General features: G+C 45.4%; 1 protein-coding gene across 2 annotated transcripts; it reads left to right on the forward strand.

The window, feature by feature from the left end:
• Positions 1–3,836: 3,836 nt before the first annotated feature.
• LOC143961174 (uncharacterized) lies at positions 3,837–14,267 on the forward strand. 2 transcript variants are annotated; one of them, XM_077470385.1, is made up of 2 exons: positions 3,837–4,121; positions 12,711–14,267. In XM_077470385.1, exon 2 carries the CDS (start codon positions 12,800–12,802, stop codon positions 13,796–13,798), a length of 999 nt encoding a protein of 332 aa, XP_077326511.1. In that variant the 5' UTR covers positions 3,837–4,121; positions 12,711–12,799; the 3' UTR covers positions 13,799–14,267. The 2 variants fall into 2 exon arrangements, with proteins under 2 accessions (XP_077326511.1, XP_077326512.1); XM_077470386.1 differs by having other exon boundaries at positions 12,716–14,267.
• Positions 14,268–24,027: the final 9,760 nt, after the last annotated feature.

Below are 24,027 nucleotides of genomic sequence, written 5' to 3' on the forward strand. Positions count from 1 at the left end.
ATGGATGGTGGAGGAGGAGTCACAGTAGGGGGAAGGGAAGGGACATGGAGGAAGCTGGGACCTCACACAGGACGGAGTAGTAGGGGATGGATGGATGGAGGGATGGATGGATGGAGGGAGGGGTAGGTGGATGGATGGATGGATGGTTGGGAAGGAGTCATAGTAGGGGGAAGGGAAGGGACATGGAGGAGGCTGGCACCTCTCACAGGACGGAGTAGTAGGGGATGGATGGATGGATGGATGAAGGGAGGGGTAGGTGGATGGATGGATGGATGGTGGGGGGAGGAGTCATAGTAGGAGGAAGGGAAGCGACATGGAGGAGGCTGGCACCTCGCACAGGACGGAGTAGTAGGGGATGGATGGATGGATGGATGGTGGAGGAGTCATAGTAGGGGGAAGGGAAGGGACATGGAGGAGGCTGGCACCTCGCACAGGACGGAGTAGTAGGGGATGGATGGAGGGATGGATGAATGGATGGATGGATGAAGGGAGGGGTAGGTGGGTGGATGGGTGGATGGATGGATGGATGGATGGTGGGGGGAGGAGTCATAGTAAGGGGAAGGGAAGCGACATGGAGGAGGCTGGCACCTCGCACAGGACGGACTAGTAGGGGATGGATGGAGGGATGGATGGATGGATGGATGGATGGAGGGGTAGGTGGATGGATGGATGGTGGAGGAGGAGTCACAGTAGGGGGGAAGGGAAGGGACATGGAGGAGGCTGGGACCTCGCACAGGACGGAGTAGTAGGGGATGGATGGATGGAGGGATGGATGGATGGAGGGAGGGAGGGGTAGGTGGATGGATGGATGGTTGGGGAGGAGTCATAGTAGGGGGAAGGGAAGGGACATGGAGGAGGCTGGCACCTCTCACAGGACGGAGTAGTAGGGGATGGATGGATGGATGGATGGATGAAGGGAGGGGTAGGTGGATGGATGGATGGATGGATGGTGGGGGGAGGAGCCATAGTAGGGGGAAGGGAAGGGACATGGAGGAGGCTGGCACCTCTCACAGGACGGAGTAGTAGGGGATGGATGGATAAAGGGAGGGGTAGGTGGATGGATGGATGGATGGATGGATGGATGGATGGATGGATGGTGGGGGGAGGAGCCAAAGTAGGGGGAAGGGAAGGGACATGGAGGAGGCTGGCACCTTTCACAGGACGGAGTAGTAGGGGATGGATGGAGGGATGGATGGATGGATGGAGGGGTAGGTGGATGGATGGATGGTGGAGGAGTCACAGTAGGGGGGAAGGGAAGGGACATGGAGGAGGCTGGGACCTCGCACAGGACGGAGTAGTAGGGGATGGATGGATGGAGGGATGGATGGATGGAGGGAGGGAGGGAGGGGTAGGTGGATGGATGGATGGTTGGGGAGGAGTCATAGTAGGGGGAAGGGAAGGGACATGGAGGAGGCTGGCACCTCACACAGGACGGAGTAGTAGGGGATGGATGGATGGATGGATGAAGGGAGGGGTAGGTGGATGGATGGATGGATGGATGGTGGGGGGAGGAGCCATAGTAGGGGGAAGGGAAGGGACATGGAGGAGGCTGGCACCTCTCACAGGACGGAGTAGTAGGGGATGGATGGATGGATGGATGGATAAAGGGAGGGGTAGGTGGATGGATGGATGGATGGATGGATGGTGGGGGGAGGAGCCATAGTAGGGGGAAGGGAAGGGACATGGAGGAGGCTGGCACCTTTCACAGGACGGAGTAGTAGGGGATGGATGGATGGATGGATGGAGGGAGGGGTAGGTGGATGGATGGATGGATGGATGGTGGAGGGGGAGCCATAGTAGGGGGAAGGGAAGGGACATGGAGGAGGCTGGCACCTCGCACAGGACGGAGTAGTAGGGGATGGATGGATGGATGGATGGATGGATGGAGGGATGGATGGATGGAGGGAGGGGTAGGTGGATGGAGGGATGGATGGATGAAGGGAGGGGTAGGTGGGTGGGTGGATGGATGGATGGATGGATGGATGGTGGAGGAGGAGTCATAGTAGGGGGAAGGGACATGGAGGAGGCTGGCACCTCGCACAGGACGGAGTAGTAGGGGATGGATGGATGGAGGGATGGATGGATGGAGGGAGGGGTAGGTGGATGGATGGATGGTGGAGGAGGAGTCATAGTAGGGGGAAGGGAAGGGACATTGAGGAGGCTGGCACCTCGCACAGGACGGAGTAGTAGAAGATGGATGGATGGAGGGATGGATGGATGGATAAAGGGAGGGGTAGATGGGTGGGTGGATGGATGGATGGATGGTGGAGGAGGAGTCATAGTAGGGGGAAGGGAAGGGACATAGAGGAGGCTGGCACCTCACACAGGACGGAGTAGTAGGGGATGGATGGATTGAGGGATGGATGGATGGATGGATGAAGGGAGGGGTAGGTGGGTGGGTGGATGGATGGATGGATGGTGGAGGAGGAGTCATAGTAGGGGGAAGGGAAGGGACATAGAGGAGGCTGGCACCTCGCACAGGACGGAGTAGTAGGGGATGGATGGATGGAGGGATGGATGGATGGATGAAGGGAGGGGTAGGGGGGTGGGTGGATGGATGGATGGATGGATGGATGGTGGGGGAGGAGCCATAGTAGGGGGAAGGGAAGGGACATAGAGGAGGCTGGCACCTCGCACAGGACGGAGTAGTAGGGGATGGATGGATGGATGAAGGGAGGGGTAGGGGGGTGGGTGGATGGATGGATGGATGGATGGATGGATGGATGGTGGGGGAGGAGCCATAGTAGGGGGAAGGGAAGGGACATAGAGGAGGCTGGCACCTCGCACAGGACGGAGTAGTAGGGGATGGATGGATGGAGGGATGGATGGATGGAGGGAGGGGTAGGTGGATGGATGGATGGTGGAGGAGGAGTCATAGTAGGGGGAAGGGAAGGGACATTGAGGAGGCTGGCACCTCGCACAGGACGGAGTAGTAGAAGATGGATGGATGGAGGGATGGATGGATGGATAAAGGGAGGGGTAGATGGGTGGGTGGATGGATGGATGGATGGATGGATGGTGGAGGAGGAGTCATAGTAGGGGGAAGGGAAGGGACATAGAGGAGGCTGGCACCTCGCACAGGACGGAGTAGTAGGGGATGGATGGATTGAGGGATGGATGGATGGATGGATGAAGGGAGGGGTAGGTGGGTGGGTGGATGGATGGATGGATGGTGGAGGAGGAGTCATAGTAGGGGGAAGGGAAGGGACATAGAGGAGGCTGGCACCTCGCACAGGACGGAGTAGTAGGGGATGGATGGATGGAGGGATGGATGGATGGATGAAGGGAGGGGTAGGGGGGTGGGTGGATGGATGGATGGATGGATGGATGGTGGGGGAGGAGCCATAGTAGGGGGAAGGGAAGGGACATAGAGGAGGCTGGCACCTCGCACAGGACGGAGTAGTAGGGGATGGATGGATGGAGGGATGGATGGATGGATGAAGGGAGGGGTAGGGGGGTGGGTGGATGGATGGATGGATGGATGGATGGATGGTGGGGGAGGAGCCATAGTAGGGGGAAGGGAAGGGACATAGAGGAGGCTGGCACCTCGCACAGGACGGAGTAGTAGGGGATGGATGGATTGAGGGATGGATGGATGGATGGATGAAGGGAGGGGTAGGTGGGTGGGTGGATGGATGGATGGATGGATGGTGGAGGAGGAGTCATAGTAGGGGGAAGGGAAGGGACATAGAGGAGGCTGGCACCTCGCACAGGACGGAGTAGTAGGGGATGGATGGATGGAGGGATGGATGGATGGATGAAGGGAGGGGTAGGGGGGTGGGTGGATGGATGGATGGATGGATGGATGGTGGGGGGGGGAGCCATAGTAGGGGGAAGGGAAGGGACATAGAGGAGGCTGGCACCTCGCACAGGACGGAGTAGTAGGAGGGTGAAGTAAGGTGAACGCTTAGCCTGATGTGAACTCCGGGGCAGGCGGAGAAGACTCTCCTCTCTCTCTCCTCTCTCTCCTCTCCTCTCCCTTCTCTCCTCTCTCTATATACACACAGTGTACAGTGCGGAGGGGACGGCGGACAGACAGCAGCATTGCCGGTTATGGGAAGAGCCTGAGCCCGATCAGGGGAGATCAGCGGCCACACACCGGATACCTGGCCGGCACACAGGTACAGTATGGGGGGGAGGAGGAGGGTCGGATACCGGGGAAGGCGGCCGTTCCACGTCCTGGGCTGTGTGCTGCAGAGCTGACACTCTAATACAGAGCGATCAGGGCACGGGATCTACACAGTCATTAGGGAGGAAGGGGGGCATGGAGCATTCTGGGCTGGAGAGCTGACACTCTAGGAAGCTTTGGACAAGGAAACATGCGCTCTTTCTAATCAGATTCTGGGAAATGGGAGACAGTACAGGGGTCTACTGGGCTGAGGAGCTGACGCTCTAATTGAGAGAAAGGTTTTACAGAAGAGATTATAAGAGTGATGGTACTGTAGAGTCTACTGTCCTGAAGAGCTGACACTCTAATACAGAAGAAGGCTCACAAGCTCAGGTCTTTTGAATAATGGAAACATAGGAGATTATAATAGAGGCAGTACTGTCCTGAAGAGCTAACACTTGAATACAGATATCGATCTCATACAAAATACTAGGCTGTAGCCCCAAAAGCTCAGATTCTAAATACCAGAAGTAGTGAATATTTTAGGGCAAACAGAACTGAAGAGCTGACACTCTAACACACAGGAAGTTTTTGTCTGGAGTCGGTCAGCACTTTCTGTTATCACATTGTATTTACAGCCCTGCATAATTCAGCGACATGACACAGTATGACAAGCAGCCCTGTATGGGTGTACTGTTCTGAAGAGCTAACACTTTACAGAAAGCATACAGCCAGGGAAAAGCATTACTGTCTAGACAAAGTACTGACACATGTGAATGCTGCCCTGCAGAGCTGACCGTTTAATACATGAAGACTGAGAAGTGGTCTTAGTGTTCTTCCTGCAAGCACTCTTGATTGCTTGGTGATGATGGTCTATAAGGAAATAGCCAGTTATAATCCTGATACCAAGAGCTGACACTCTTATTTACATACCACAAAAAAAGGGAAGGGGGGGGGGGGGGGGCATTGATGTTGGCTTGCCATTGCCAAAACAAGAGTACAGGGAGATAAGAGTTCTTGCCTCAAGAGCTGGCAATCTAGTACATAAAGAGACTAGATGGGAGGTATTTGATCCTGTGCAGCCTCAGGGCAAAGCAGTATTGGTAGACTAGGGTTCTTATAAGCTGACACTCTATGCACAGCACATTGTTACATTGTTATGTCACACACTGTCAGGTAGGATAATGACAATGAGTAGATAATATATAGGAAAACAGTGGTAAAGGTATACCATAGAACCCATAGAGAGCAAAAAAGGACATGTTGAGAGTCAGCAATTTGGGGCCACAAAACATCTACTTAAATTACAAAATCTTCATAATGTATTCAGGAACCTACACTGATACTTTCCATGTGACTACCAATCAATGGTACTGTGACACTTCAGGTTCCAGAATAACACATGACTGATACTTGAGAATCAATAGGACAATGACATGTGGCACGCAGACGTTTCGCATTCATGACGCAACGCTTGCAACCTTTAATGCTTAGAAACCAGTCAATATGCTCTCCGATGAAGCCTGGGCAGCACAAGATGAATTCTGATTGGTTCAGAGGATTTACTGTATTTAGGAATGATCACTTAGAAACACTTTTGCTGCAATATTCGCCTTAAATCCAGAGATTTTCCCATGCAGTGCTATTCTCTGCCACTAGATGTCCTCAGTGTAATCATCAGTATCATTTAACCCTCTTCCTAGTCCTGCCCCCCAGTCTGTGAGTGGGCCGTGAAAAGAGAAGCTGCACGATGATATGCTCATCTCTCTGTCACTCTGCTCTTTTCTCCTATCAGCATGCATATTGCCTTGTGCTGCTTCTTCTACTCTCTCTCCAGCTCTACTGTATAGCAGCTGCAAGAAGCTGACACCAGGCCACAATCAGGTACTTAATTAGGGATTAGAAGACCTGTCGGGTTTTTATTGTTCTTCATCCCTAATAGGGAGATTCACTCCCTCTATTTGTTCTGTTTGTCATTATCACCAAGAGTGAAAGTGAAAGAAAATCCCAAATTGTGGGTTGTCACCAAAACAGTAATATTCCAATGTGGACACTAGTTCTGGTGACAACCAAGGATTCCCTCACTTTGCAGGGATTTCCTCTCACTTCCTGTTTTGGCTATGGGACAGGAAGTGAAGGGAAATCTCCCCAATGGGACACAGATGGTGGGGAAAAAAATACAGGGGTTATAACCCTCCCTTACTCTATCCAAAGTTTATAGATTACAGAGCTGCATTCTTTTGTGTCTTTTATCTCTACCTAGAGCTCAGCTTTAAGGCCGCATTCACACTGGTGTCAATTTAATGGGCTGCCCTATGCATGACACACACACACACACACACGTGAAATATTGCGTGATATTTCACTTAAATGGGCTGCTCTATGGGCATATATTGCACAATAGAAGCTCATTCACCATTTTGGGCAACGAGAGTTGCGTTTTTTTTCATGTGCATTTTGCTGTGTTTGCTATGCACTTATAGTGCACAACAATCATGGCGAAATAACTTAGCATATGGGGTGCCATTAAGCCCTGGTTGACGCCAGTGCGGCTTTGAAATCGCGCTACTTCAGCGCGACCTCAAAGCCGCAGATCAGTGCGATTTGGATCTGCGATTTCATTGCGGCTTGCGACTTTATTTAACAGAAGTCAATACAAGTCATAATGAAATCACAGAAAAGTAGTGCAGGGACCTTTTACAAAGTCGCTGCGACTTGAGTCGCAACGATTTGAACGTTTCAATTGCCGAAAATTGGGTGCAACTTGTTATGTGATTTTGAAATGTCAAATTGCATGACAAACCACATTGACGTGAACGAGGGTTAAGAATGAATGGCACCCAAATTTCGCTTTGCACGTTTTGCCATGATTGTAGCGCAACCATGCCAATTCTGCTCGCAATTTCGAATCAGTTGGTGTGAATGGGGCCTTGGTGTGTAGAGATCAAGACTACAATAAAATGGTGTTTAACTTTTCACTGTTTGCTGTTACTTGGAGTTGTTTAAATATTTATGGTAATTTGTGTGTGTTATGATCATTGAGTTATTAATACTGTATAAGCAGTTTGTCTCCCACTCGTATCTAACCAACTAGGTCATGTGTGTAGACCTGTATAGTAAGGGCTTTCCGTACATGTCTCTGCAAGTTCCTTTGCGTTTCTGCGTTTAGACACCTTGGGTTGAGTGTCTCTTAAGGCGAGATTTAGCAGTTTTGCTTTCCAAGAAAGTTACACAGCAATAACCGGATAAAATTGAGCGTGCAGGCTCACGGGCCAACCCTCCGAGGTATGTGGGGCGGTGAGGACACGCCTGTTATCAATGGATTCTGGAAGATATTTTCACTAATGAACTGGTGTTTGTTGGAAACAAGGAAATGTGAAGACCTGTGAAGGTTCTCATTGATCTAGATCTTGGTATGTCTTGTAGTCACTTTCAGCTTGATTTATTCTGTATTATTGAAGATGTTTTGAAGCTTCTCCAAGCCATTTCTTCAGTTCTAAGTCTAACACGTGCCGAGAAGATACCCCAACCCCTTATCCAATCACCATGAAATGTGTAGCTGTTGGTTGTCCAAGAACGGTACAGGAGGCGTGAAGCCATTTCTTCAGTTCTAGGTCTAACGCGTGCCGAGTAGATACCCCAACATTTATTACCCCACCCCTTATCCAATCACCATGAAATGTGTAGCTGTTGGTTGTCCTAGAACGGTACAGGAGGCGTGAAGCCATTTCTTCAATTCTAGGTCTAACGCATGCCGAGTAGATACCCCAACATTTATTACCCCACCCCTTATCCAAACACCATGAAATGTGTGGTTGTTGGTTGTCCAAGAACGATACAGGAGGTGTGAAGGTTGTGAAACTCCCCTGTCCTAGTTACATAATCCCATCATTGGTGTCAGGAAGTTCTTGGACAAGCAACGCCTGCCTTGAAACTTTCTATGATGATTGGATTAAAGTGACTGTGCTACCCGTGTCGATATAATGGGGTATCTTCCTTCAACTCCTTAGAACTGAAGAATTGACTTGGATACACTACGGAACAGCTTTAACATTATTGAACAAGGCCAGTTGAAGGCGACTACTACTAGCTAAGGTAATACGAATCTCCTTAAAGGGATGTGTCTGTCAAAATGATATCTGGGCAAGAAGATGAAGGCAAAATTCTCGAAGCCCTTGTACACACGGTCAGATATTCCGATGGACAATGTCCGATAGGACCGTGTTGTCGCATAATCCGACAGTGTGTGGGCTCCATCGGACTGTTTGCATCGGAGTATCCGATGGACCAAGTTTTCCAACTTGTCTATAAAATTTTCCGACAACATGATCCGATCGGACTTTGTCCGATCATGTGTAGAGAATTCCGATCGGACAAAGTGCCACGCATGCTCAGATCAAATTCCTAGACCAAAGCTATTGGCTACTAGCCTGAACGTAGTCCCAACGAAATAACGTCATCACGTTAAGTACGATCGGATTTTCTGACAACTTTGTCTGACTGTGTGTATGCAACTGTTTTGGACAAAATCCGTCGGACAAAATCTGCCGGATTTGGTTGTCGAAATGTCCGACCCTGTGTACAAGGGCTTACACCAGAGGTCGCAGTTGCATACCTTTGTGATGTGATAAAACCAGAGATCTCAGTTGCATAACTTTAAAACATATATACAAAAGAAACACAAAGCTTCAAGGTGCCTCTAAATGTGGTTCCTACTCTAGTTTATGCTAGTACCAACTTTAGGCGCAAATGGTAATAATAAATATATTATAGCTCCTTAAAGCTGATCTCCACCGCCACCAAAACCATTATACCTCCTCTTCACTTCTTCACTGGTCGTCTACACCAGGGGTCTTCAAACTTTTTAAACAAGTCCTTCAAACTTTAGGGGGGTCAGATTGTGGCCACTGGGAGTAGAAAAGTTACTGACATCAGTGGGGAAAAAAGTGCCCCATCATTGGTGTCATTGGGAGAAATTGTGCCCCATCCTTGGGGTCAGTGAGAGGAATTGTGCCCCATGATTGGTGTCAGTGGGGGAATAATGCCTCATTGTTGGTATCAGTGGATGAAATAGTGTCCCAAGGCAGAATAAAAAAAACAAAAAAAAAACAAAGGACCAAATCTGGCCCCTGGGATGCAGTTTGGAGACCACTGCTCTACACAAATAAGTCTATTTTTTCAAATGTATTTACCTTTTTATACCCACTTGAAGACCAGACCTTTTCTAGAACTTTTTATTTACACTTAACAATCATTTTTTTTTTCTAGATTATTACTTAGAACCCCCAAACATTAGAAATGTTTTTAAAGCAGAGCCCCTAGAGAATAAGTTGGTGGGTTTTGCAATTTTTTTATGTCACAGGGTATTTGCGCAGCGTTTTTTTAACCGCAATTTTTAGGAAAAAATACACTTTATAGAATTTCTATGCAAAAAAATCACAATACATAATCTAATTGTTTTGTAATATATAAAAGATGATGTTACGCTGAGTAAATAGATACCAAACATGACACGATTTAAAATTGTGTAGGCCCGCGCAACGGCGACAAACAACGTATACTTTGCTATCCATAGGCGACGCTTTAAAAGCCTTTACAGGTTATCACTTTAGATTTACAGAGAAGGTCTGGTACTAGAATTATTGCTTATGATGTGATGTTTGTAGCGATACCTCGCATGTGTGGGACGATCGCTGTTTGCACGCGTGCGCGATCTACGTGCGTGTTTGCCTTTGCGTGTTAGCATGGAGGGGGCACTTTAAATAATTTTTTTTAAATGAATAATTTCTTTTATTTTTATTTTTGCACTGTTGCTTAAATTTATTTATTTTTAAATCACTTTTATTGTTGTCACAAGGGATGGTTACATTCAATAGACATGCGACAGACACTATTTTGCTGGCCACCAGGGTTGATTGTATATAGTCAAAGTGCTTTGCCTGTACACACGTACCTTGCTAGTTTATTATTGATTTAACAATTCTTTGTCTTAGTTCTGGAAAATAGGTATTATGGACAAATAAAGTATCCTAGCTGAATAAAATAATGTACATTAAAAAAGTGACAAATGACATATTCAAAATAAATATGTTCTACTAAGGCCTCATGCACACGGACGTTTTTACAGCCGCTTTTTTGAGCTTTTGAGCTTTTTTTTTTTGCTGCTTAAAAAACGGCTGTCCATGTTAGTCTATGGCTTCATGCCCACCTAGGCGTTTTTGAGCTGAAAATGGCATTGGCGTTTTTAAGCTGTAAAAAAAACCCAGGACCAGTGCGTTCCGTGCCCCGGAGCTAGAGCTGTAAAAACGCGAATCGCGGAAAAACGTGCAAAAACGCGCATAAACGCGTAACATATTTTCTTTGTTTTCTGTGGCATTGTGGGAAATTTGGGAGTGCTATAGCCAAGAGATGTGTTTCTTTAAAAAACGCTACTTAACGCTAACGCTAAAAAATGCACAAAAACGCCAATGCAAAACACGGTAAAAATCACGTTTTTAACGCCGATTTTTCCAGGTGTCAGAGCTAGCTTTGCAGCCAGTTTTTTAAAACGTCTGTGTGCATGAGCACTAATGCTTAGCTAACCGTCTGTTGACATTGTGCTTATGCAACCTGTTTAATGCAGTGTGTCAGGCAGATAAGGACATAAACGTAACCGCTTATCTTTAGTATAGTGGAGAACATTATGAAGGTAACCTGTCAGGTTTTACTGCTGCCTTTGTTAGCATGGTGACACATTCTCTTTATTTCCTGTCCTGGTGACATGACAGGAAGTGGGGGAAGTCCCCCTAGTGGTGTCACAGAAAATTGCAAAAAAAAAAAAAAGTTAAAGGTTACAAATCTATCCAGAACTAAGAAAATGTTTTGGTAGGATTTGGTTGGGAAATGAAAAACATTATCTTTTTTATTTTTAGGTCAGTCTTATTGTATTAGTCTTATAAAGTTCAGAGAACAAAAAATACATCAAAATGAGTGGGAAAAATGAAATCACTACATAACAGAGACTCATTCATATCATACCTCTTTTTGAAATGGTATCGAGGGACACCTATCAGCAAGTGTATGTAGGCATAGGACCCACCCCCTAAAAGGAGAATTATACAAAAATTAGAAATGATTAGTTAAACCCACAAGTACTTTTTTAATCGCTACTATTCCTTTATATTGGCTTTTGAAATTTACAAATGCAGAAATTTAGAAATGGGATGAAAGGTTTAGCACTGGAAAACACTTCCAAATGAGGGACAATTGAGGAGGAAAGAGGGACTTTGTTCCAAATCAGGGACAGTCCCTCGAAATCAGGGACAGTTGGGAGCTATGGTCATATGGGTGCAGCATTTGGGAACATTCCCAAATCGAATAACTATATCATTTTTTTCTGCTTTCCCTGTTAATGATGATGGGTATCTGTTAAAGGAACTGACATGGCAGACAGCTTCTGTAGTGCAGTATGGAGGAGGATTTTCAGATATGGAAATGATCATTCCCTGTTATCAGTTGTGACATTTGTTCAATGAAGGAAGCAGTGACAAGTAACTGGTTTGTTGACTTCAGAAGGATAGGTGGATGACTGCATGCTAATGTATGGAAAATCCAAACATTTTATTGAGGTAATGCATCAGTAAGAGTACATCACAGCTACTTAAGGTAAGAAACAGGCATTGACATGTTTCACTCTACAAGAGCTTTATCATATGAGTATGATTAAACCCTTATAGCTTGAGACATGTCAATGTCTGTTCTTTACCCTGAGTAGCTGTGATGTCATTTCACGAATGAATTACCTCAATAAAAATGTTGGATCTTCCATACATTAGTGTGCGGTAATCCAACTATCCTTCTGAAGTTTCTGTGGTTGCACCTTTTTGTGTGGATATGGGGGCTAGAGTATAGGTGGACCTATCTGGAGCAGTGCCTTTGTATTGTTAGCCCTTGTACACACGGTCGGAGATTCCGATGGAATGTTTCCTATTGGACCGTTTTGTAGGATATTCCGACTGTGTGTGGTCTGCATCGGACTGTTTCCATCGGAATATCCGACGGACCAACTTTTCCAACTTGCCGGTAAAATTTTCCCACAAAATGCTCCGATCGGACATACTCCGATCATGTGTAGCCTACTCCGACGGACAAAGTACCACGCATGCTCAGATCAAATTCCTAGACCAAAGCTATTGGCTACTAGCCTGAACGTAGTCCCGTCGTAACGAAATAACGTCATCACGTTATGTACAATCAGATTTTCCGACAACTTAGTCCGACCGTGTGTATGCAACATCACTTCTGGACCTCTTCCGGAATTAATCCGTCGGAATTACTCCGACGGATTTGGTTGTTGGAATCTCCAACCGTGTGTACAAGGGTTTAGACTGGTTAAGTAAAGAAACCAGTGTTTCTTAGTCTATTTAAATTATTAAACATGTTAGTTTTCTTTTAATGTTATATAGTAGATATTTGTTAAGCATGCAGATTTTTACCTCTAGGTGTGGACGTCTGAAATATTACGTTTTCATGTGTTTCATGCCCTTAACAAAAGCAGAACAATGCCCATTAGTTCTGCCTGCAATATCAGCAAATGACTAATTTCCTCTTTTGTTTTTCTCAGGACAGTTATCCTCTTCTGACCTCCAGACGCACACAATCCTGGCGCAGCTCAGTGACCTCTCCCCTCCAGCCCTCTCCCCCCACCCTAACATGAATGGGCCTATGCCTTGTTCTGCCTCGGAGGACACTTCTGCTCACCAGGCCCCTCCTACACTGGAGCCTTATGGCCCTGCTCCGCAGAACCAGCAGGTTGACGATGGTGCCTCCACTGGATCTCTTCTGTCCGGCTCTGGCCTCCTCCTTGCCCGTTCCCTCCTTGGTCGCCGAAGCTCTTCTTCCTCCCCCAGTTCTTCACCTTCTTCTTCAAATCTTCGAAGGCGACGTGAGTTTACACCAGATGAAAGGAAAGATGACAATTATTGGGATAAACGACGCAAGAACAATGAGGCTGCCAAGCGTTCGAGGGAGAAGCGCCGCGCAGGTGATCTAGCCCTAGAGGGACGTGTCATTGCACTGCTTGAGGAGAATGCAAGGCTGCGGGCTGAGCTTCTTGCTCTCCGTTTCCGCTTTGGCCTGGTACGTGATCCATGCGAGGAGGCTCGGGGAACTTATGCCCCACCATGCAATCTACACGAGCCTCCTCCTCCTAACCCTCCACCACCAATGCCACACTCAGAAGACTCTGGCTTTTCCACCCCTAGTGTCGGAAGCCCGGTTTTCTTTGAGGACAGAGGCCCCGAACCAGAACCCCAACCATTGCAGCCTACAAGTATAAATTATTATGGAGCTGTTGGTGGAGAGACTGTAGAGAATCCTCGAGGAAGGCTTGAGACTCTTCCTGATCCTTACAGAAGCCTTCCACACAAGTTGCGGTTTAAGGCCTGTGCACCGGGGGAGGAGGTGCCTCATCCTGCACCACCTATGGCAAGAGAAATAAACAGTTATGCTTCAGAAGTGGCCCCAGGATTTGCCCAGCAGCCAATGCTCTGTCAACGGGGACGGTGGAACGGGCAGGGGCAAGATGGGATACCGGCACAAGCCTCAGAGAGCACCGACTTGAGATCCCAACTTGCCTCACTTTCAGCTGAGGTGGCCCAACTGAAGAAAATATTCTCTGAGCAAGCGATGACAAGGAACGGACCTGATTAGAACACTATTTTCCTCATCTTCTGGACTCCATCATCTAAGGAGAGAAGATTCTTAACTGTACTCCTTACGGTGATTGACCTATATGGTGCTAGGGCTATATGGATGGGAATGTTCTACAGATGCTTTAATTTAGTCAAAAGGCATAACGTATTGCGACTAAATAAAAGCAGATATTAGAATGATATCTTGGTGTGTAGACAACATCCTTAGGTTTTTTTAATTTTTCTTTTTATATATTTTTTTTTTTTACAAAACCACACAACAATTGTCCTCTATGTATCAGCTGCTCCCCAAAAGGAGACGTCATATTTTGCAAAAAGTTTGGTGCTACAAAGAAACATCACTTGCCAAAGGACACTGAAGTGACACAGTCTTGTAATATACAATCGACCGGCTTGTTGTCTGCTAAGGAAAATGTAATGTGATACTGTCTGAAACAGAAAAAAAAAAACTGTTGTTGTCCCGTCAAGTGTCTAACTGCCAAATAATTGTGACATTGCTTCCTGTTTGGTCACAATGATGACATTCTTTTTCATGTGTATATAGGGGTATTCTGTTTGTAACACAGTGTATACCTTTCTGTAGCATAAATCTCCTTTTTGTGTCTCATACCATCAGCAGATGGCCAAGAGGAGTACTGGGCTGGGTGGCAGAGGGGGCATTTCCCCCTATCCCCCGGAGCCAGTATAAATAACTTTTATTGGGTTGGTGGACCTAAGTGGAGATACTCTGCCATTCAGACCTCAACCAGAGCAGGGTCCACAGTCAATGACACCTACTGGGCATTAAATACCTACCTGCTCCATCTTCAGACCTGCGATCTGGCAGAGAGAAGTCTTGCAGCAGCAAGAAAGCAATGCTGGACAAAGTGCCCATTTGTTGAAGGAAGCTCAATGATAAGATTTATTTTAGATAATGGCCTGGTATTTTATTTAGTATTTTGTTGAGCCCATATCAATTTCACAGAGCAACCATCATCTTGTTTAGCACCACCTTTAAAATTCACCCCAATAATCCACATTTTTTAGCAGATGGAACTAAACCAACTTGGATATTTTGGATGGGATTTTTTTTAGGTGCAAAAGGCATCAACAACCCTATAATTGTAAAAATAATACAATATTTATTTTAACAGATTAATTCATTTTAACAGGTGACCCTTTACACATAGTCTTCTACATGTTTCGCCATCCTGGCTTCATCAGGAAATATGTGCAAGGGACACAGGAAAGCATCAATCCCTCAAGATTCAGATATACATCACATGATATGCGTCTAGATGGAATGGCATCCATGATTAGCACTGGACAAAACGTAGAGGCGGTAGAGGCCTCTACGTTAGCACTGGACAAAACGTAGAGGCGGTATACAGACTGTGGTATTTAAAAACAGTAGTACCCAATAGTATTGCTGCGGCTCCCACTGGTGACTGTCTTTATTACTGTTTTTAAATACCACGGTCTGTATACCGCCTCTACGTTTTGTCCAGTGCTAACGTAGAGGCCTCTACTGCCTCTACGTTAGCACTGGACAAAACATAGAGGCGGTATACAGACCATGGTATTTAAAAACAGTAATAAAGACAGTCACCAGTGGGAGACGCAACAATACTATTGGGTATGGTTCAATTCAGAAGAGGCAATGTGGGTAAACAGATTAATTTGTTTCCTCACTAAACAAGCTGGCCAAGCTCTATTGCTGACCGCATGTGTGTTGCAATTGGCTCCCTTCTGTGCACCCACCTAAAAAAAATCCCATCCAAAATTTCCTAGCTGGCTTTCTTCAATGTCTAAGGGATGATGGTGCCACTTATCTTTTTTCTTCACATCCACAATATTTTTACTGACTGTACTACATTTTTAGCAGCTATATATAAAAAGGTGTGTTACAAACCTTGTTCACAAAGACAACAGCTACCTGTCACGATAACCATCCATCACGTTGGCACAGCGGCACACATTGCAGTGTATTTAAAAATTTTTTTACAGAGCTATACATCCTGTGATACTGCATGTACATTAGTTTTGTGAAAACGATGGCAAACAAAAAAAACATAATTAGGCTTTTTTCTTTCCAATTGAATGTTATTCATTCATATGCAATGGACTGAATCAGGAAAATACCACATTATAGCCACTAAATGGAGCTGTTGACCATACTTATTTACTATGATTGTCAGCACCACCTAGTGGCCATAATGTGGTATTTTCCTGCTTCACTCTATTCTGTATGAAGAATAAAATTCGACCCGGAGAGACAATAACCTGATAACATTTGTTTTTCACCTATTTGACATAGAACGCATGTACATGCAGTTTCACATGAAGAATAGCTCTGCATTTTTTTTTTTATAAACTCCCCCCCTCAGTGCAATGCACTTTTAGCGAACAGGAAACTATATATACCATGAAAGGGCCAGTTGGTTGTGTTTGCCTCCCCAGGCCAAAAGTTCCCAGTCCTCCCCTGGTTTGTCCCATTATATCACAATGAATTTGATGCCCACCATGTGCTTCTCTAATAGGCAAAAAATGGTTTGTTGGGTTGATTATGTTACTGATATGAAGGTGAAATTTGTAACGTGTGTAAAACCTTTAGGTATGTCCATATGAAAGTGCCATGTTCTTCTTGCCGTCCTAGGGTGGATTTCCACTAAAGGCTCTCATATGTTGGGTTGTCATTAGAGTTAAAGCTGAACTCCAGGCAAACCACTAAATACACAGATGAAATACATATATGGGAGCTTTTTCACTTGCCAAAGAATTTGGATCTCTGCTCATCCATTTCTGAGATTTACTGTACATAGGTCTGCTGGCAAGGAAGGAGATCTGATTTTAATCTGCTGCAGTAAAGTAAAGTTACACCAGGGGCAGACTGGCAACTCATGGGGCCCCCAGGCAATAGGAGATTATGGGGCCCCCGGGGCAATAGGAGAAGTTTATTGGGCCCCTGGGCAATAGGAGATTATGGGGCCCCGAGACAATAGGAGATTATGGGGCTCGTAGGCAATAGGAGATTATGGGGCCCCCAGACAATAGATTATGGGGCCACACAGTATACACACACAGGCACACAATATACACACACAGTATACACATACACACAAAGGTACTGGAGAGGCGGGGCAGCTATAAACTTTGGATTTTTTTAAAAACACAGATTTTTACATACTGTCCCTGGTTTTATTGAGGCTGGCAAACTTGATGGGGCCCCTTAGTGGCATGGGGCCCTCGGGCAGTGCCTGAGTGCCCGAATAGTCAGTCCGCCCCTGAGTAACACTTACGGGTCTTGTCCCTCCCTTAACCCATGACTGGACGGTGAAAGCGGAAACAGCATACTGATGAAGTCATCTCTGTCACTCTGCATTCTCCTACTATCAGCTTGCTCCTTGCTAGCACATGAGCAAAGCAGCACAACCGATTGGCTCCTTGTGCTGTTTAGTTTTCCTCTAGTCTGAGCTCTGCTCGACAGGTTCTACAAGAGGCTAATAACCAAATCAAACTTAGGTACTTACACAGCTTGGGTTTAAAAAAAAAAACAAACATTTATTGATGGACAATAACTGCATTGTTGTGTCTTTTATATTTAACCTGGAGATTAGCTTTAGGTGTATTTTTAAGTATAGGGGTGGAAATCAAAACATTTGGCACAGTCATGTTTAGAAGAACCATTGTAGGTACTTGTGCAGTGGATTCTGTCTCCCTTCCTCAATTCTAATGTGATTTATTTGCATCTACAGTATTTGACCATTGCTTTGCTTCTTTCTCTTCCCACATATGCACTTGGTGTCAGTTTTATATCCAACAAACCCGTTTTTTTCATGCATTCCCCTCTGTTGTCTCCCTTTTGATTCTTTCGAGTGGCTTCCTTGTTCATTGGTAGACTCTTTCTTTTATAGCCGTTTTCAGTATCCAGCATACTTGTATCTCCCCACCTATCTTAGCTTCCATAGTATCTCTAGGTATCCAGCTTCTGCTCAATTCACAACCATTACTGTAACAGTTGTATATCTTTTCAAGCTTTCTGAGCCTTTATGTCTAAGGCCTGCCATAGAGGAGTTGCAAACTGAATGTTCTGTTGATCGGAAAATGAAAATGCCACATAGGATTGTGCCATCATTTGTTTGGTTTTTCTAAAGAAAATCCAGCATGTTGGATCGGGCACTTTCGATTTCGAATTGCATGTTGCAGCTGGCACACTAATAATGCGAAAATCAAACGACCTGATGATTAACAAGAATTTTGATTTTCGATTTGTCATTTGGCTTCAAGTTCTACATTAATTAATAAAGCTAGCTATTCTACTAATTTCCAACGCCTTTCTTCAACTCCCATGTGCCTCACCTCTACCCATTGCCCATGCCTTTCTTTCTGTGCCTTACCCAACACTTGTTCCTTTCACTACACTCCTCTTGTCCTTCTGCAACATTTTTTTTTTTCACCAATACTTAAAGTAGAAGTCAAGGCCATTTTTTTTTAGTAGCAACTATTAGCTCTTTACCAACGTGCCTTACCATTCGCAGGATTTGAAGCCAGAATTCCTGATGTAAATGGCAGTAAATTGTAGTCCTAATCTAGGTAAATGTTCTTATTGTCTGCAATGGTGACACCACAATACATGGTGGTCATAACTGCCACAAGGATCAGAGTATGCAATGCAGTTTGAACCCTCCAGAGCAGCCTTTCTCAACCTTTTTAACATGGAGGAGCCCCTTAAAAAACGTTCCAGTCTCAGGGAACCCCTATTTATAATTACTTTATCTACATTTCATGGCACATTAGTATGATGGTTACTGGTTTCCGAATGAACTTCTTCTGGTGTGTGGCCACACTGATGGTCATTGGGAAGAAACCAAATTACCTTCTACTGGTGTAAGGCTACACTGGTGGTCATTGGGAACAAACCAAATGAACTTCTACTGGTGTATGGCCGCACCGGTGGTCATTGGAAAGAAACCCAATTAACTTCTACTGTTGTGTGGCCACACTGGTGGTCATTGGGAAGAAAGCCCTACTAGTTTAAGGAACCCTAAACAACCTCTCGAGGAACCCAAATGTTTAATGGAACCCATGTTGAGAAAGGCTGCTCCAGAGACATCAATACCCCACCTCCTCACCACCCAACTCTGGCTATGGCTGACATCATAGTTCCTCCCAGTGTCATGCTTTGTGTTTTCTAGTGCTTGTGTCCTCCTGGGGTTGTCTGGCTACACACTTGAACCTCTGCAGTATTTGAAATGGGAAGCAAGACAGTGTGATCTATTGACCTGATTATAAAAGGACGATTTTATGGTACTTTCACAATTTGATTTCATAAATGCATTTTTTTTTTTTGGAAGCACTGGGGGCTTCCCTACTGAACTACTTCTTTATCATGGAACCTTGACTTGCATTTTAACAAGTTTACTCCTTGTCATTGTAGGCCTTGATTTTCAAAATGTTTTACATCCTTGTGTCCAGAGTTGCATGACCCCATAAAATTGGTTGTGCTGCCCCTTTAACCACAGACCTTTGTGACCACACAGCTCCTTGGACCTTATATAACAGAAAAACATGTGTTGTCCATATAATCAGATATTCATTTTTGTTGTGTCACCCTTTGTAGGGTGACATAAGAAAGAAAATGACACTAGAGAGCCTGAACCCCCCTGTGAAACGTTGCCCCCTTGGGCTAGAGCCATTTACACAGATTCGGGCCTACTTCTGTTTGTATTCTTGTTCAGTGTGAATATTTTATTTATCCTCATAATTTTCCTTGTTCTTTCACCATTCCTATAACTCCCATGATTATCACCATACTTTGGACTTAAGGTGGACCTAGCATGAAATATATATATTTTTGTAAGTGCCTGCATTCTCAAGTAAGATGTGTAACACTTCCAGGTATTTATTTCCTCTCACGGAGATCACACTACTCCCTCTGACAATGTCTTTATCACCTTTTCTCTCCATAAGGATTGAGCCATTTGAGCCACTGAGATGACACAGTTCTATAAATTCTGTTGTCTGCGCAGTTCAGCCACCGTGGCTGCTTCTCATCTTGTGTCAGGAATTTATTCCTCCAGAGTTGTAATGTTATTGTAAGGTCCACTTTAGCTCCCCTTTTCAATCATCCTGAGTTATCCTCACCTTTTTCTGGTTCTAGAATATAGGGCTACATAAGAAACCAAAACCCAATTTACTCACTCCCATTACACTACTTCCCATTCTCCGTACACCCCAATCTACAATTTCTTAATTTCTAAATTCTGAAAGTGATCTTTGTAAATAAATTAATTGTTTTAAGATAAAGGAATCAGTTGTTCTATTTTCTTTGCCATTGGAATGGTATGTAAAGGTCCATGAGTGAGAAGCGTTCGATCAGTCAATTTTTGACCCATGATTAGACAGATCAAAAATCAACTGCAATATATCCCTATGGGGGGGGGGGGGGGGGGGGCAGATTTCAGCAGATTTGTGTTCACATCCGGGTTCATTAAGGTTTGTAGGACCAAACGTAAGAAGTTCTCATCCAGCTCTGGTTTTGCAGACTTGATCAGATGTGGGTGGATATAGGTAGACCCACATCTGCTTACATTCAGCCCATAGGGATCACATGGGTCTGTTTTTCCTCTATTGCAAGATGGAGGAAAAAAACGAAATGAACATGGATGAAAGATATGTAACAATTGTTTCAGATGTGATCCAACTTAGCAGGGGATCATAACCGAGAGCTGAGAGTGCCAACATGAACAGGGCTTTATAATTTATCTATATAAATATCTATGTAGGCATCACTGGCAGAAAAAAATAAATTTAGGATTATATTTACCGCTGTAAGGGGTTCTAGTCCTGTACCCACCGCTGTTAGTGCCGGCCAGCTCGTCTTGGCTCCAAACAGTGTAAAACAAAGGATGTATCCCATGAGCCACACATCAAAGCAAAGCCGCTATAGTAAAGTGTTTGGCAGTCTCAGCCTGGGCTCCCACCAGGACATGCCCTCAATGGGTTTCACTCCACCCCCCCCCCCCCCAGAGTGTAATCATTGGGAACATGATTAAGCTCTAAGGGGTGGAGTGAAACGTGTTGGGAGTGTGTGGCCGGAGCCCTAGGCTGAGACTGCCACACACTTTACTATAGAGGGTCTGCTTTGATGTGTGGCTCATGGGATATATACTGTGTTTTACATTGGCAGAAAAAACATCAATGCAAATTGGGGCGTCTAAGCAGTAGTCTTTCCTAAGCCAATCTACTGCCTTCACTACTGGAATTTGTAAACTCCATCCTACAAGTCAGGTAATTAGGAAGGGCGCATGCCAACCAGCTGTGGAGAGGAGCGGACTAGATGGAAGCAATCTCAGGCATTCAGTGCACCTAGAGAGACACTGCCCCTTGCTCATTCAGTGTCTTTGCAAAGGGAGCCCCCAGAACTGCTGACACCTTGCCATTGCTCCCCCACCAGTCCATCATCCATTGCAGGTGGCAAAAAGATAGCATGTGACTTCCTCCTATGTGATAGTGTTTTGGTCTGATAGCCAATTGTTGGACTCAAGTACTGACATATGACGTGTCTGACAGCATCCTTCACTGAGGAAGTTAGTGCCAGTTGCATTGTAGACGGGAGTGGTATGGGCGCGCTGGCAAGGTATCAGTGGGCAAGAGGCCCCTTTAATATTTTCCCTAAATAGCCAAGGTAACAGTGTCTCTTTAAAGAGAGTTAATTGGCTAAGTGGAGAGTTTCTTAAAAGCCTACCCTTCAACCCACCTTATCCATGTTCCTCCATCATTTTCTCCTTTGGCGCCAGGGAGTCGGACCTTTTTTAACTTTTTGGAGCCACTTCCTGTCTACATATTCTCCAGCAATGGCTACATGGCATGTCTTAAGCTGGCCATACAATATACAATGTTCTTATTCAATTTCTTTTAGATTTACTTTCAACTATGTAGTACAAGGGTCTGCCTGATTGCATACAAATTGAAAATGTTTCGGTTTGACCTTATATTATATGGTTTTGATAAATCTAATGTGAAATTGTACAAGAAAATTGTATAATGTATATCAAGCCTTAGAGAGGATTTCTAGGAATAAAGGACTCGCCGCGCCAGGTGAATTGGCTGTGCCTTATGGAAACTACAATTGAGTGCTAACCTCGGCCTGCCTCTATGGGTATATTGAAGTCAAGAAGAAAATGGTTGTACATTGGGGCGATTCCAAATGCTGTTTTTTAGTCACCAAGGTGACACAAGGGGACACCAACACACAATCTTGTAGATGCGTTTCACACAGTAAAATTGTGCTTAATCATTACGATTAGAGAGGGTTTCAATGGTGACAACAGTGGTCCATGCTTGGGCAATGTGAATATGGGCGTGACTGCGCTAACTTCCAGTGGAAGAAGAAAAAGCAGCTTCAAAAAATGTGACAAACATACAAAGCATAAATGGTGAATGTTGTAGCGCTAATACATGTACACATTAATATTCAAATAAAACCGTGCAAAAGGTCAAATGTTCAAATGTGAAAACTATAAAAGGACAAATATGAAAAAAGTCCAAATAGTGAAAAAATCTATCAAAGATGGCCTATAGATCATCCACAGAAGGATTATGAGGCAGGGTCATGTTATGCTGACATTGTCTGGCAAGGAAAACTTCAAGATGGTACTCCTTCAACAAAAGGAAGAGGTATGTATACGCTTACCAGAACAGATAGACTCAAGTGTCAGTGACAAAGAGTCATATAGGCAAGGGTGCCGGAATCGTCGGTTACACGGAACTCCAAAGGATCCAAAGCCTCCACAGATGTTGAAGATGACCACCAAATGAACCTCCGATGGGGAAAACACCAAGACTGGATCTGGAGAGTCAAAAACCCAATTGGACAGCAGGGCAATCTCTTATCCAGGTAGTATGAAAAAAAGGAATGCTTTCAATAGTATAGATCAAAAAAGTATGTTTTTTTATTTATAAAAACCGGCATACAGCAATAAAAAACTGTGATCACAAGTTAAAAATGCAGGGTAATGTGGGGAACGATAAGCCTGTCCCGATGTGTTTCGACCAAAGAGGCCTTCAACTGGGGCATATGATTTTTTTCACTATTTGGACTTTTTTCACATTTGTCCTTTTATACTTGTCACTTTTGAACATTTGACCTTTTGCACGGTTTTATTTGAATGTTAATGTGTACATGTATTAGTGCTACAACATTCACCATTCATGCTTGGGCAATGCAGGGGCGGATCCAGGGGGGGGGGGGGGCAATTGCCCCCTCCGAGAATGTGAGTGGACGGGCAGGTGTCGCCGCAGGTGAGAGAGCGGGCGGCTCCACGGCTGAGAGCACGGGCGGCTCTGTTGAGGGACAGCGGGTGGCTGGGCGGCTGAGAGCACGGGCGGCTCTGTTGAGAGACAGCGGGTGGCTTGGCTCACTGACAGTGTGTGAGCGGCTGCTGGCCTATCAGGGAGCCGGCGGGTGGGGGAGAAGAGAGATGACATCATCTCTCACCACCAGGCGCCCGCCCTGCATCCCTGCAGTTCCGCCCTCACTGTGCAATGTGCAGGCAGCCGCGGCAGCAGAGAGATTACTCCATCTCTCTGCTGCTTGACTGGTAATCTGCTGCCTGGGACAGAACAAGAGACAATCTGCATTCTGTGGCATGGGACAATCCACATTGTGTGGCATGGGACATGGCAAGTGACAATCCACATCGTGTGGCATGGGACGTGGCAAGTGACAATCTGCATCTGGTGAAAGGTGACGTGGCAAGTGACAATCTGCAACATGTGGCATGGGACGTGGCAAGTGACAATCTGCATCTGGTGACAGGTGACGTGGCAAGTGACAATCTGCAACGTGTGGCATGGGATGTGGTGAGTAACAATCTGCATCTGGTGACAGGTGACGTGGCAAGTGACAATCTGCAACATGTGGCAAGTGACAATCTGCATTTGGTGACAGGTGACGTGGCAAGTGACAATCTGCATCTGGTGACAGGTGACGTGGTAAGTGACAATCTGCAACTTGTGGCATGGGACGTGGCAAGTGACAATCTGCATCTGGTAACGTATCAAGTGACAATCTGCATCTGGTGATGTGACAAGTGACAATCTGCATCTGGTGATAGGCGATGCGGCAAGTGACAATCCGCAACGTGTGGCAGGTGACAGCGGCAGGTGACACGCTCGGGGCTCCCACTGATTCTGCATTATGGTAAGTTGAACCATTACATTTTTTATAACAATGTAATAATAGTA

Source organism: Lithobates pipiens, unplaced genomic scaffold (assembly GCF_037356315.1).
Source record: "Lithobates pipiens isolate NorthernLeopardFrog02 unplaced genomic scaffold, aLitPip1_a1.2 Scaffold_8, whole genome shotgun sequence".
Taxonomy (NCBI): Eukaryota; Metazoa; Chordata; class Amphibia; order Anura; family Ranidae; genus Lithobates; species Lithobates pipiens.